A 14293-nucleotide genomic window follows, 5' to 3' on the forward strand; every position below is an offset into this window, starting at 1 on the left:
CTGTTACATTTTTATCAGAGTAATTAGTCTGAAATTATAGTACAATTTTTCAATTTGTTGGATTAGTTAATACTCTTGACAAACTTATAGTTTATATCTTATCATTTGACATTTTACAATGTTTGAATGACTTTCGAAACTTAGTTCCAAAAAGTTCCACGAGGTAATTAGCTAAAGTTTTTTGTTGTTGTCTTCTTTGATGTTTCTTCTTTCGAAAAAACCTGCCCCATTTTGTCCGTATTGCAAAAGCGGACTAAATATACCGAAAAACAAAAATTATGTTTTTTTCATGTTTTTGCATTATTTTGTAATTAATTCGCGTTATTTTGTAATATTACTTCGGAAATATAATTTGCTTTACATTTTTAATATAAAATTACGAAAATTATTATCTTTTCATTGCTATATTTAATTATTTAAACGTACTATTTAATTTTTTTTATTCCTGCTCGCCATATTTCAGCCGCCATTTTGCTTTTTTGGGTATTTTCAGTGTATTTCAAAATTTCAACTATGAATTCAATTTACCTGCACATAAAACCCCCCAAATTTTAAAACAAATTTTATCGAAATACTAATTTTGGCCACGAAACCTTGGATGCCGGCCCACTGTGCACTGTACTATTTATTCATTTAATCCTAATATATAATTTTGTTTCTTACAATACTTTCAAAGACGCTAGTCCATCCAGTCCGTGAGGTCCAATAAAGCTAATTTCATTTCTGTACAGCATTCTGGAAAAAAAGAAAGAGACGCAAATATTTAAAAGTCTAAAAATATAAAAGTACCATCTCCTATAAACAACTTTGAAAAAAAATTAAGTTAGAGTCAAAATTGAAAGGTTTGTCGTAAACTTAGAACATACAAGACATAATTTCCTATAAGGTATTAAGATGTTGAAATATCCCTTCATGTTAGCATATTATTATCGGAGAATTAACAATATGTTTTTTTCCTTTCTATGATATTTTATGTTGTTCTATGATTTTCTTTTCTATGATTTGGTGAGATTTGAATAGAGTTTAAATTAAATCAGAAAACAGAATAGTAAACTAAAAATTTATTTGGAATTTTAATTTATTAAAATCTATTTTAAATGAATCAGTGTATATTGAACTTTATTTACAAAACACCTATTATAAATTTGAATTTATTTGAAAAATAATCATTATAAATTAAAAATTTGTTTGAAAACTATTTTACGCATTAAAATTGAATTTAAATATATTATAAATTAAAAATCAATTTAAAAACATTATAGATTAAAATTTAAAGAAAGTGATTTTTATTCATTGAAATTTATTATAAGTATAAATATTAATAAATTAAATTTAAAAATTTATATTCAAAATTATTTTTGCAATATAATAATTTTATAATATAATATAATATTATGCAATATAATATTATCATAATTATAATGCTTTACTATTCAGGTAGAACCCTTAATAGTCAGTTCAAATTTGATAAATCGTTTTAGCAGTTTATAATTTATATAAACTTTTCTAAACTGAAGAACATTACTGAGAAACTTAAATTATGGAAAAAAACGCATAGTATAATTATTATTATACTATCGTAATAACACATTTACGGCAGAACATTTAATAGTGTTCAGTTCAAATTTCATAAAACTATTTGACAGTTTTATAAGTTACACTAATTTGTCTAAACTGAAGCAAGATTAACTGCGACTTAAACACATAAGACAGTGATTCTCAACCCTTTTTTTTTTTTGTTGCGGCACACTTTTAACAATTTCGAAATTGGACGGCACACAATGCAAAAAATTAGATTAAAAGTTGTTTAATTACCTATTTTACACTGTGTTAAATAGTTTGAGATAATAATTTTGAATGTGAAATAAAATAATATGTACTACAAAAGCACATTTATTAAGGGATTAATTATTTCTTTCGACCAATTTTTTTTAGTTAGTAACAGTTATTTATTTCTTTGCTAGTTATTAATTGTTAACTTGTTTTCTATAATTATTGACTGTTATTTTTTGTGATTTCTTGTTAACTAGTTTTTTTTGCTAATTATTAATTGTTAGCTTAATTTTTGTTAGTTATCCTTTGTTAATTTGTTTTTTATGCATTTGCTTTTTATATATTTATTTTTTTAGTTATCCTTTGTTAATTTGTTTATTAATTGCATAGCTTACTTTAATGATTAGCTCTTACAACATTTTTTTAAAATTGAGTGTCATATACAATTTAAACACTTCCATCTTATTTNTTCAGATTCTTTTTCATTATTTGAAATTTTTTTTTGTAGGAAAAAATATTAAATTGTTTTAAAATTTTAGGAATGTTTCTGTCGTTATATATATATATATAAACTTTACTCATAATAAAAAAAAAGCATTATAATTTTTATTGTATCATTTCTAATATTTGGTGGCACATTTTAAGAATTTGGCGGCGCACAAAAGTGCCGCGGCGCAGTGGTTGAGAATCACTGACATAAGACTTAGCACAAATGGCACGGAATCGTATTCTATTAAAAACTTACTTTTCTTGGAGATCAATGTTGGACTAATTATTTTGATCAAAATTATAAATTAAAAAAATTGCAGAAATGAATTGCGAAAATTTAAAAAACACTTGGGCTTAAATTTAAAATTTGAAGAATTTTTTGCGAAAATGTAAAGAACACAAGGCTTAAAATTTGGAGAAAAGTATATACAATTTTATAATCTCTTTTTACCTTTCAATTCAATTGGCAAATTAAAGAATGATAATAATTAACACGTTGTTGCTTTTAGAGGTAGGAAAATAAATCTTTTTCCTACAAATAGCAAAGAATTGTTGATAGGTACAAATAATTAGATTGCTTCAGTTTTAACTGATTTCGTTAAACCTATATGAAATTTCTGTAAAAGTATTAATTAAACTACTGCTATAAATAATTACAAGATGAGTGGATTTTTATAAAAACTATACACTCAAAAAAGCTCCAATCTAAATTTTTTTTAAACAAACTTCCTTCATTTTACACGAAGTTTTACATATTATCTATAAAAAAATACATTACGTCTTCATTTATATTTATAAGTTGAACTAAAAAAGCAATATGCGTAGAACTGACGTTCAACTTAATTAAAAACATGGATTTTCGTTTCCTTTTTTATGAGAATTCTTGTCAGATGAAAGTAAAGAAGAGAAGCAAAATCCCAACGAGTTTGCATCAGTGCGAAAACAAATTTAATCAGCTCTTAGCATCTCTAATCTAGCTGAAAATTTACTGCTTAAACGACAAACTCAAATCAGAATTTTAAATTCAAATTAACTAATTTTATTTTTTAACTTTATAAATAAAATTTACAAGTGTAGCATAGCTATGACTAAATAATGTGCGGCTCTTATAAAATTCAGACGAAATGGTTTGATATGTAGATTTCAGGATATAACATCGGATGAACAAAATTTAAGTTTTTAAACGAGTTTATTTGTTTATTAAAATAAAATAGTTTAAAAAAGTAAATTTACATTACAAAAATTAATGTCACCTTTCCGAAAAATATTGCCATGTTTCAAATTTTCAGAAATCTACAAAACTTTATAGTTACTCACTATAGCCTTTCCATTTCAAATCATTAGAAATATCGATGTTTAAATTTGAATAAAAAAAATTAATGGACATTTTAGAATTTATTAAGCTTTGAGTTTTTATAAACCCTTTGATCTTTTTTTCAACACTTTGAGCAACTCTTTTAAATGCTCAAATTTTTAATGCTCAAATTACAAGCCAAAGTAAATATGTATATATATATATATATTTTTTTTAATCATAAAGAACAGTTGAATAGTTACTAAAAATGTTTGATTATCGAAATTACGTTTATACTAAAATCTGAAAAAGGTAGTTTGAATTTTTTTAAATTCATAATTGATTTCGAAAATCAAAAAAAACAAAACAATTAATGATAAATAACTGCTTCTCTTATCTAAATAAGTGCAAATTCTAATTATTGCTTAGAAATGAGCCGTGTTTGAAAAATTTCACCTTTAACCCAGAAAAAGAAACTGGTATTTCAAATCATATTTCATTTCATAAATTATTATGCTAAGTATAATATTTTGCACTTATTTTAACTTTAAATTAAAAGAAAATGTTAAAAAAAGTATGTTTGCTTAAAATTCTGCGTCAAAGGGTGAAAGGTTAGAATTTTGAAAAATAAATTAGGGAACTCGCTTCGGAGCGGGGGCGCAAGCAGTTATACTATGCATATTAAATAACCATAGCAACTGTAACCTATAACTACAATACTCTATTATTTCAATCACTTCATCATTAGCGTCAATAATTGTTTTTTAATTTTTTTACTGTCCAATATAACGGATAAGTACCTTATTTCATCCGCTATCATCTTTTTAGCATTAAAAAGTAGAGACAATTATAAAAAATACAAAATTTTTTTTGTTTCCTATTGTATACTTACAGAATAACCAGTTTCGATAGGTTTTTGAAAGCATAATCTGGAACACTATGGATTTTATTTTCGCCCAGGTCTCTGAAAATACAAAGCCATTATATAAAATAAATCGAAAAATACGGTCACTAATTATTTTATAACAATGTTCCGTATTCATGTATTTGATGTTCATATTCCGTTTTTCATGTATCACGGTCACAACCATTTAAGAGAATTTACATCGAGCGTGCTTCAATCATAGCTCAAAAACTATTAGATTAAATAATAGAAAATTTCATAATTTTCTAGGGAAATATTTAAAGAGCATTTTGATATCAGAATCTTATTGATGTGGTTATTACTTTCTGTGTTAATCTAAGTTGAAGTCAGAGATTCCTCTTTTGAGCTGCGTAATTTAGTTTAACGAAAGCTATTAGTAGGGTAATTGTAATTTTTTTTAATGCCGCGTACTCATATCTGTAAATGAGAAAAAAATTTCATTTTAAGTAAAAAATCCTAGGAAACTAAAGTGGTAATATATTACCTGATAGAAAACTTCATACGCTAAGAAAATATACGATAATAAAATAACAGTCGATATGTTTCGAGCGCATAAAAAATTGGAGCCCATTTTCTAGACGTAACAAACGTAAATGTAACGAAACAAAAATGATTTAAAATAACATGTCGACTGTCATTTCAATTTTGTATATTTTTGAAGTGTATGGTGTTTTCTTTCAGGTATTAGTTTAACTTTGCATAAATTTTAAATTAGTTTAGGAGTAATTAAATAGATTATATTGACGGTATTTCGGAATTTTGTGGTATAAAGAAAAAACCTAATAGAAGTAAAGTTATAACTTTCTACAAGCGCATACTCTTATGACTGAAGTTAAAATAACTTTTGATCCTTTTTCAAATTTTGAATTAATTTCATATTTATTAAATTTTAAAGTTTTGATGTTTGTTTTGATATAATTTCAAGTTTTTCCTTCTCTTTTTTGGACAGAATCAAAGCTAAAAATTCTACAATCAAAATATATTTTAGGATAATTTTACTTAGGGCGCTTGATGTTAATATTTATATAAAGTAATATCGAGAGTTCTTCAATTAATTTTTTTTTTTGCTTTCGATTACTATGAATTCTTTTTCCTTCTTACTCATGCGTGTGACGTCAGATTATCTTTCTTCCCTCCTCCTTATTTTCATTTATAGATTTAAATCTGCAAAATTCAAATTTTTCAACACTATGGGAATTTTCTATTCAGGACATAGTTCAAAATAGTGTGTGTTTAAGAGAGATGATATGGCTCAAAATGCCGTGTATTTAAGGAAACTGACATAGCTATTTAAGAAAATGAACACGGCTCAAAATGCTGTGCGTTTAAGAAAATTGACATAGCTATTTAAGAAAATGGACACGGCTAAAAATGCTGCGCGGTTAAGAAAATGGCCATAGCATTTGATCCCGTTTTACAAACTTCTTACTTCTCTTAAAAATTTTTAATTTTATTTATTTTTAAGGAAGAAACTAATGAAGTTAATAACGTAATATGATGTCATTCATTCGACAAAACACTCAGCATATTTTTTTATTTAGAATTTTTTAAAATGATATCAAAAATCAACAGTTCTTGTCAAGGTTGTTACTGGTTCTATAAATTTATAATAGTTGTATTAAATTAACGTTGAGCGAATTTGGATTTTTTAAAACCACTTTATCATTTAGTGTTCTGAATATGGAGAGATCCTGGAGGAGCTACATCTGTAATATTCCCAGTAACCTCCTAGACCCCGAAAGCTTGGACTTTGCCGCGTAATGTTTAAAAGTGTTACGAAAAGTAAGTACAGAATTCCTAGTTTAGTTGTTACATTTGAGTTAAACATTGAAAACACTAATAATTTTTTTTTGCTGCGTCTACTTTTTTAAACACGCATTTCGAGCTATGTTCATTCGTATAAACATGCGTTCCAAACTATGTGTAGAATAAAAAGCTCATTGACGATATGTCAGGCAAAAAATTTTTTTCTTTCAGGATGAATTTGATAATTTAATCATATTTTTAAGCGAGAAAAAGTTAAACGTTTTAAGGTTAAATTTGAATTTTTATTATTTGAATTTATTTAATTTTTAATATTATTTCCCAGGGGTTACGTTTAAAAATGTAAACTTATTTATTTTTGGGGGAAATATTAAAGAATAAATCAGTGAAAAAGAAATTGAAATATTGATTTTTCGACTTGAATTTCTATTTTCGGTATCTAAACACATACGTGCAATTATAGGTTTATTAAAAAAATTGTTAAGAAATACATAATATTTCAATTATAGAATAGGTAAGATTAGCGATCTTAAAAAAACTGCTCAAGTACTTCCAAGGGTTGGCGAGCGTTACAAAGGCATTGCAAAAATTAATATTGTAAAATATTGCCAAAACTGATGAACAACACTGATTATTCCCACCGCTGCTAAGGTTTCGTTTTGAGCCATTGTGGTTTTGAGGATAGAGCGTTCGCCTCCCAATGTGGTGACCCGGATTCAAATCTCAGCGATTGCTGGTGAATACGAATTCCGTACCTAGCTCGCACTTACCACACTGCTGACGAAAAAAAATCCTCAGTGGTTGACGGATCATGGGTTAGAATCCCCTGCTCGTCAAGCTAACCGTGAGAGGGTTTCGTGGTTTTCCTCTACATGAAATACAAATGCAAATTAGTTCCATCAAAAGTCCTCCACGAAGGTCAATTTCCACCTATACATGATCCAGGAGTTCCATTGTTTTCTAGATTGAGTTCAAAATTACAAGCATGGAGTTAAACATTTATAGTTGTGAACCCAAAATTGGGTCAACAGCGGTAATAAAATGACAAGAACTGAAACCTTTATAGATTAAAACTTCTAGACTTTGCTTAAAATCAGGAAAAAAAGAAAGCAAAAAAATTAGATTGAACATTAGTGATAAAATATTTTTTATAAATGCTTTGATGTCTTTTTATGCCTCACAGTCCTATACTTGCTTTACGGATTTTCAATAGTCTTACACAAAATTTTCCATGCATTAACAATTGCCAAATATCTTCAAATGAGATAGATACAGAACAGTCCATGAAATGCCTTCAGAGAATTGGTTTTAAAATAAAAAAATTAAAAACTTACAAAGCTTCCAATTCTGGAAGCTGATCAAGAGCTCGGGAAGGGATGACTTGTAGCTGATTTCCGTTCAACCACAATTTCTGCAATTTCACTAATGAAACCAAACTCCCTTGGGGTACATCCACCAATTGGTTGACATCCAAATGCCTGTTGGAAAATGACATCTGTTAAAAAGACAACAAAACATGCCAAAAGAAAACAACCAGAGTGATTTACATTTGAAATGTCTGTTCTCATGTTTTATGTATACATTCTGTGTTCTACTTTAAAAAAAAATAAAATCTGAGTATGTGATGCCTTTATGATGTGATTTGGAATTCAAAGCTATTTGTTAGGCAACGTATAATACTAGATATTGTAAACGTTCCTGACAGAGATATAATCTTTGGTATTTTGTGGTGGCAACAGTGCTGTTGTTTGTTGGAAATTGATGGCGACGTTCTACTTTAAACTTGGCGATTTTCGTTGAATGCTATTTTGAAAATTAACATTGGACAGGCAGATTAGAAAAGAAAAGCATCAATTTATTTAAAGTGACTTGGATTTTTTTCGTAATAGCGTTAAAAAATTATAAGGTTAAAAACTCGTTGCTGGTACTTAATGTTAGTACTCTTAATGTACCTACTTAAGTTAGTATTTACTTACTGTATTATTGTTTGTATTTGAGTTAGAATAAATTTTACGTTTATTAAATAATTAAGTTAAAATGGGTACTTCAAACCTATGAGTACAAAAAAAGTATATCAAATATTTTTAATTCACAATTTTAAGACTTGAAAATGAAATTCTGAAATGTAATTTTTTAGATCTGTTCAAAAAGTGTTTTAGGTACTGAGTTCTGGCATTTTCTTAAAAAACATTTTAAGTTTAAATGAAAAGTATAAATTACAAATTTTTTCCTGGTTTAAACTAAATACAGGGCTATTCAAAATTCTCTTCGGGGTTTCGAAGCGTTATAGTAAAAAAAACGAAGACGAATATGGCAAAAAAGAACATATGACATTATTCCGAAAGTTTTCAAGTTTTAATTTAAGCAGTTGCCGGTAGATGGCAGTAACATGTACCACTGAAGCCAGTTGTAGTAAAGAAAAATGGCGTTTGCAGGCGAAGGGAATTATGAATAACCCTGTATGTAGCAAAAATTATTTAGACTTTATTATTTAATAAAAATAATAAAAATAAGTGTACATAATATCAGATTTTAATAAAATATTTTAAAGTATCTGCCTACTTCAAAGCTTTAAAAATATTTAAAAAAATCACGTAAATCTTTAGATTTAGATGAGAGAAACTAATAATGCACGTATATAAGAGTTAAAAAAGGAATATCAAAAATCATGGATGTCCTTTCACAAATAATTTCGCTACAGTTTAATAATAAGTACAACAAATTGTCGTACATTTTCGGTTTAAATATCTTTTATACTTTTCGATTTGAAAAATGAAACATAAATAAAAAACGCAATTTTTTAATTATTTCATTCATGAGATCGAAAGCTTTGAAATACTAAAAACAGTATGAAAGGAAAAAGCTTTTTCAATTTACCTCAGCAGTAAATAAAAGAAAAAAATCAAAAACGTTTAAATTTTGTATGCTATCAGAAAATTTTCAAATACAACTTTCCATAGAATATCTAAGCATTTTGTAGAATATCGAAAACTGATCAACTAAGTATGCAATGATTAAACATTTCGTTCATTGCCAAGGCATTTTATAGAATGACACATGAAAAACCGGCTAAGACATAATGAAACGGCAAAGTATAATGACAAATCGGCATATTTCAAACATCCTATGAAATATCGGCGTATCATACATTATTGAAATCTTGAATAGTAGACTTTCTTAATGGCAGTCTATCTTTATTTTTCAAAATAACACTTGTAATTTTGACTAATGAACGATCGTTAATTAATAGCCGTATTTTGACTTTTTTTCTGACGTTATGAAAAAAGCATTTGTCATTTTAATCTGAGAAAAAAGCATGGTCAAAACTACCAAAATATGATAAAATTTACCGTGTTTCTTGCTGTATGAGAACATCAAAAAGCTTAAATACTTTGATTGTGATTTTGGTAAAATGAACAATAGAACACAATTTTATAATATGTGATTATACTTGGTTGATGTGATTAAATTTGGGGATTTTATTGTCACAGCATGGCATTTAAAAATTATTTATTTGCTTAAATTTACATTTTAGTTTCGTATTTTTCTCTATTATCAGTTTATTAGTATTTCTACTATTTATTAGCTTTGTGCTTTTTGTATTTTTCGTGATAACGCAAATATTCAGTTAACCATCACCATATGAACAAAAAAATTACCCAATAAATGGTTAAAATACCGTAAATTTTGGTTTTTATTACCAGTGTGATGTTTTTTTCCCCAGAAATGTCATTACCATACAGTACAGCAATTTTACTAGAATTTTCTTCTCCGTGTATAAAATGTTTAGGTTTTATATATACGGCATAGGTTAAATTTATAATTCTCATATTACATATACTAAAAACGCAAGGAATTTTTAAAAACACCGGCATGTTATGCATACGTAATATTGATAGTAGCAATAATGACCAAAAACTATAATAGTTAAAGTTTATGCGTAATATTGATGGTCTATAATAGTTAGAAGAATAATTTGAATAATGTAATAGAAGAATAATTTGAATTTAATAGAATAATTTGAAGATCATTCTTGAGACAAAAGTTTTTAATAATTTTCTTACTTTTATCCAGCATGTAGAGAATTTTTTAATTGAATGCTATAGTGGAAAATTAAATAATGAAAATATTTTACTTATAAAAATATTCATTATCTTTGAAAAAATTTGAAAAGCAAATTTCAATCAGAATCAAAATAATCCTTAGTTTTAGATATTCATTTTAAAGTAAAGAATAAAAAAACATTTAAGTACATGGATAAAACAAAAAATTACTTTCTTTTTCTTCTATAAAGTAATATGAAAAAAAAAACTTTTCAGTTTAGAAAACTTTTCTTATTCAAGACACTTTTTTTCGCTTAATTCTGGCTTGATAAATTACGTCATTAATAATAAAAAACAACAGTAATACTTTCTTTTAAAAAAGAATTAATTGCAGTTCGTTAATTTAACAGTCACGCTTTTTTCTGATTCTTCTTTAAAAAAAGTGTTCCAAAAGATTAATGAAAGAAAAATCAAATCAAATCAGTAAACGTTTGCTGATAAAACGATTAAAAAACTTTTTTAAGAACTAAAATTAAATTAAGAGATCATATTTCATTTTGATAACGAAATATTTAAAGTAGTTAAATGGTTTTTAAGTAAAATATAATTCTAAATTGCTTGAAATTGAATCCCCCCCCCTCCCAATGAAATAGCTTCAAAGTATTTTTAAACAGTGATAATGGCAATTTTGAGTTAAAATTTACACAAAAGTAGAAAGTTTTTCTAACAAAATATTTTCTTTATTTTTTTTCCTTTTTTTTTCTTCTTACGTTTCAATTTTGTATTCGATATAAGTTTCATGCAATGATTTTAAAATATTGCTAAGGATTCTTTTCTTAAGGCAATCATTTCAAAATATTTCTATGTTGTTCCTGTACTTCAAACAAATTATTTTTCGAAAGAAATTCCATAAAACTAGTTAAAATCAGTTTTATTTTTACTCAAACATAATTGAAAGGAAACAAAAATTGGTTCATGTGTCGTTCGAAATCTCCAATGCTCTAAGTAAATAAAATATGCATATTTTCTGTTAAAATTAGAAATGCAACGGATGATTTTTGCAATTATCATCTTTTAATTATGGTTATCTTATTAAGTCTCATGGTTAAATATTTTGATACTATTCTATAGGGTTTATCAATAGAAATGTCAATTTAAAAATTAAACCAAACAATTAATACAAATTTTTAACAAATTTTATATCATTTTAAGTAAGAAAATTTGTTCAGTTTTCATTTCAAAGGTCTTGTGTCCCCCAAAGACAGACGTGCTAAATATTTGAAAACAAATGACTTCGTCATGAAGAATACTGGAAAATAATAAGCAGCAATTATAACCCTCATAGTTACTTTAAATGGGAAAATAGCGTGACCTTTTGTTAAAAAAAAAAGCAATGTTTCAGAATTTTGAAAGAATACAGCTGATAATTGGGTTTATTCCGCTTTACTAGCAAACTAAAATAGTTAAGTGTTTTTTGATTAAAATATGTCTATATATGGCATGTTATTTTGTCATTTACCATGATAGATAGCCTTCCCTTTATTTGAAATATGTTGAAAGATTTTTTCTAAAGACTATATGTAAGTAAGAACTATAATTGAGCAGTCGAGATAAGAATATAATAAAGAAATTATGAATAAAAAACTTTAAAAAAATATTACGTAGGCTTTATAAGTTTTTCATTGAAATTAAAAGGATTTAGTAATAAGTTATTAAAATTTCAGAAAGAGAGCCTGTTGAATATTGTAACTGTTTAAGAACTTAGGTACTAAACATATGTTGGTACTAAACATATGTTGCTTTGTATACTTTTTTGAACACTGAAGTTCCGAAAACTTTTCACTGTAGAAAATTCTAAACCTGTGCATTTCAATATTAATTTGAAATTGCAAACAGTTCACATATTTTTCTTAATTACACTATTCTAAATTTCAGTTGTTGGGAAAAGTGACTGTTGTAAGTTTTGTTTTAAAGTCTTTCCCACCAGAGGGCTAAAACCATGTGTTGTAAAACAATATGAAATAGTACTGAACGCCGGATATAAAGCATCGGCTTCGATGAAGATAATTTTGTGAGAAATTTTTTGATAATTCGAAGAGAATTCACCCGATTAGACATATGATTCTCACTACTTGCTCTTGCGTGCCGAAGCCCATCAATTAAAAATGAAAACTGTTTCCAACGCGAGAAAAGAAATATCATCGATTTTATTGATACATACGTACTAGCGTTTTATATAATATAGATAGATGATAAATCGTAACGAATGTAAATAGTGTGAACTATTTGACACGGAGAAAAAAAATTCTGGTAAAATTACCGAACTGTATGATAATAACATTTCCTGCCATTTCTGGTAAAAAAAACCTAAACATGATTAATAAAAACAAACTATACAGTACTTAAACTATTCATTTGGTGATTTTTCCTCTTATATGGTAACGATTTACCGGAAATTCTGATTCTTAAAATTATAGTTCCTACTATACTATACAGGGTGTCTCAGTTAAGCGTTTCAGAACTTCTAAGAGGGGTAGGGGGCATCCTGACGACTCGAAATCATATAGCAATGTGGGGTCGGAAATGCTTTCCTGAAGCGGTGACGTACACAGAAGCACCATAAAGAAAAGAGACCGTAAGTGAAAAATCGCCATAATAATACATTGAAAAAATTATATTGCACATGGGCCAAAGTAAGTATTCGAAGTTTCTGCCACCGGCTACAATGTACACCTCACATCTCCGGCGCATGAACATTCGAACATTCTGCAATACTCCAGGCATATCTCGCAGGCAGCTACTGCGATTCTTGCAACCAGCATTATCAACAGGGGTGTCATAAACCAGTGTTTTCATATGACTCCAGAAATCAAGACATGATAGGTCGGGTGACCGAGGAGGCCATATAATTTTTTCAATGTATTATTATAGCGATTTTTCACTTACGGTCTCTTTTCTTTAGGGTGCTCCTGTGTACGTCATTGCTTCAGGAAAGCATTTCCGACCCCACATTGCTATAGGATTTCGAGTCGTCAGGATGCCCCCTACCCCTCTTAGAAGTTCTGAAACGCTTAACTGAGACACCCTGTATATAGGAAAAAATACAAAACTGAAGAATAAATTTATATGAATAAGTGTGTTTTATGTCTTGCCCTAAGTTATCATGATTAAATTGCTAAATTTTACCCTCTTTACAAATAATTATAACATATTATAAAACGATATTTTTTTGTTAATTTTACCCGAAAATTACTATCACCAAAGCACTTCGGTTAAAATTACATAGCTTTTTGATGTTCTCTTTGAGTCACAAACACCATAAATTTTACCATATTCTAGTAGTCTTGACCATATTTTTTTCTCAGTATATATTTTTAATTTATTCAATCTATTTTATATTTATACTGAAAATTAGGGCAACGAAAAATCTTCTTCTAGCATTATTTATGTTTTAGAATGAAAATATCTCTAACAAAAAAGGAAATTCTTTAAATTGTTTGTTATCGAAATATTTGTTAACAGTGTGAAGCTAATAAATTAAATTAAAATAACATATACTAAACTGTAGGAAAAAATATTTCAAAAAATTCAGCCAGTTGTAATGCAATCTAAGTCACAAACACTAGTTACAATAAGCGTTATGATCCAATAACAATATTAATCATTTTTTTTAAAAAAAATATTGTTGTAGCTGCTTGCTGTTCAAAACTTTGCAGAGAAAGAAGCAAATTTGACTACATTTTTTAAAAAAAGGTCCTTATTTTTATGAAATAATGTAATGACGTCATTCAAATTTATATAATTCATAAGAAAAATGCAAATATTGTGTTCACTAAAGACAAACAGTCTGAACGTTACTGAAAAATAAGGTTAATATAATTACACAACGAAGTGATTTTTTAATGAAAATTAAAAAAATAACTAAAATAATTTTGAAACGTTATGTCATACGTAGTTTATCTTTTAAAAGTATTCCTAATGTGATGCTGCAAAATTTATTAGTTG

The 14293-nt window shown here is 27.1% G+C and overlaps 1 protein-coding gene across 1 annotated transcript in view; it reads right to left on the reverse strand.

Moving 5' to 3' along the window:
- Window positions 1-14293, reverse strand: part of LOC107438967 (leucine-rich repeat-containing G-protein coupled receptor 5) — a 186707-nt gene that overhangs the window by 47467 nt on the left and 124947 nt on the right. Inside the window, exons 5-7 of the mRNA XM_016051395.3 lie at window positions 7580-7723; window positions 4449-4520; window positions 664-735 (exon numbers count right to left, since the gene is read on the reverse strand). Coding sequence (XP_015906881.1) covers window positions 664-735; window positions 4449-4520; window positions 7580-7723 — 288 coding nt within the window. The remainder of the gene's footprint in view (window positions 1-663; window positions 736-4448; window positions 4521-7579; window positions 7724-14293) is intronic.

The sequence above is a fragment of the Parasteatoda tepidariorum genome, chromosome 6 (genome assembly GCF_043381705.1).
Source record: "Parasteatoda tepidariorum isolate YZ-2023 chromosome 6, CAS_Ptep_4.0, whole genome shotgun sequence".
Taxonomy (NCBI): domain Eukaryota; kingdom Metazoa; phylum Arthropoda; class Arachnida; order Araneae; family Theridiidae; genus Parasteatoda; species Parasteatoda tepidariorum.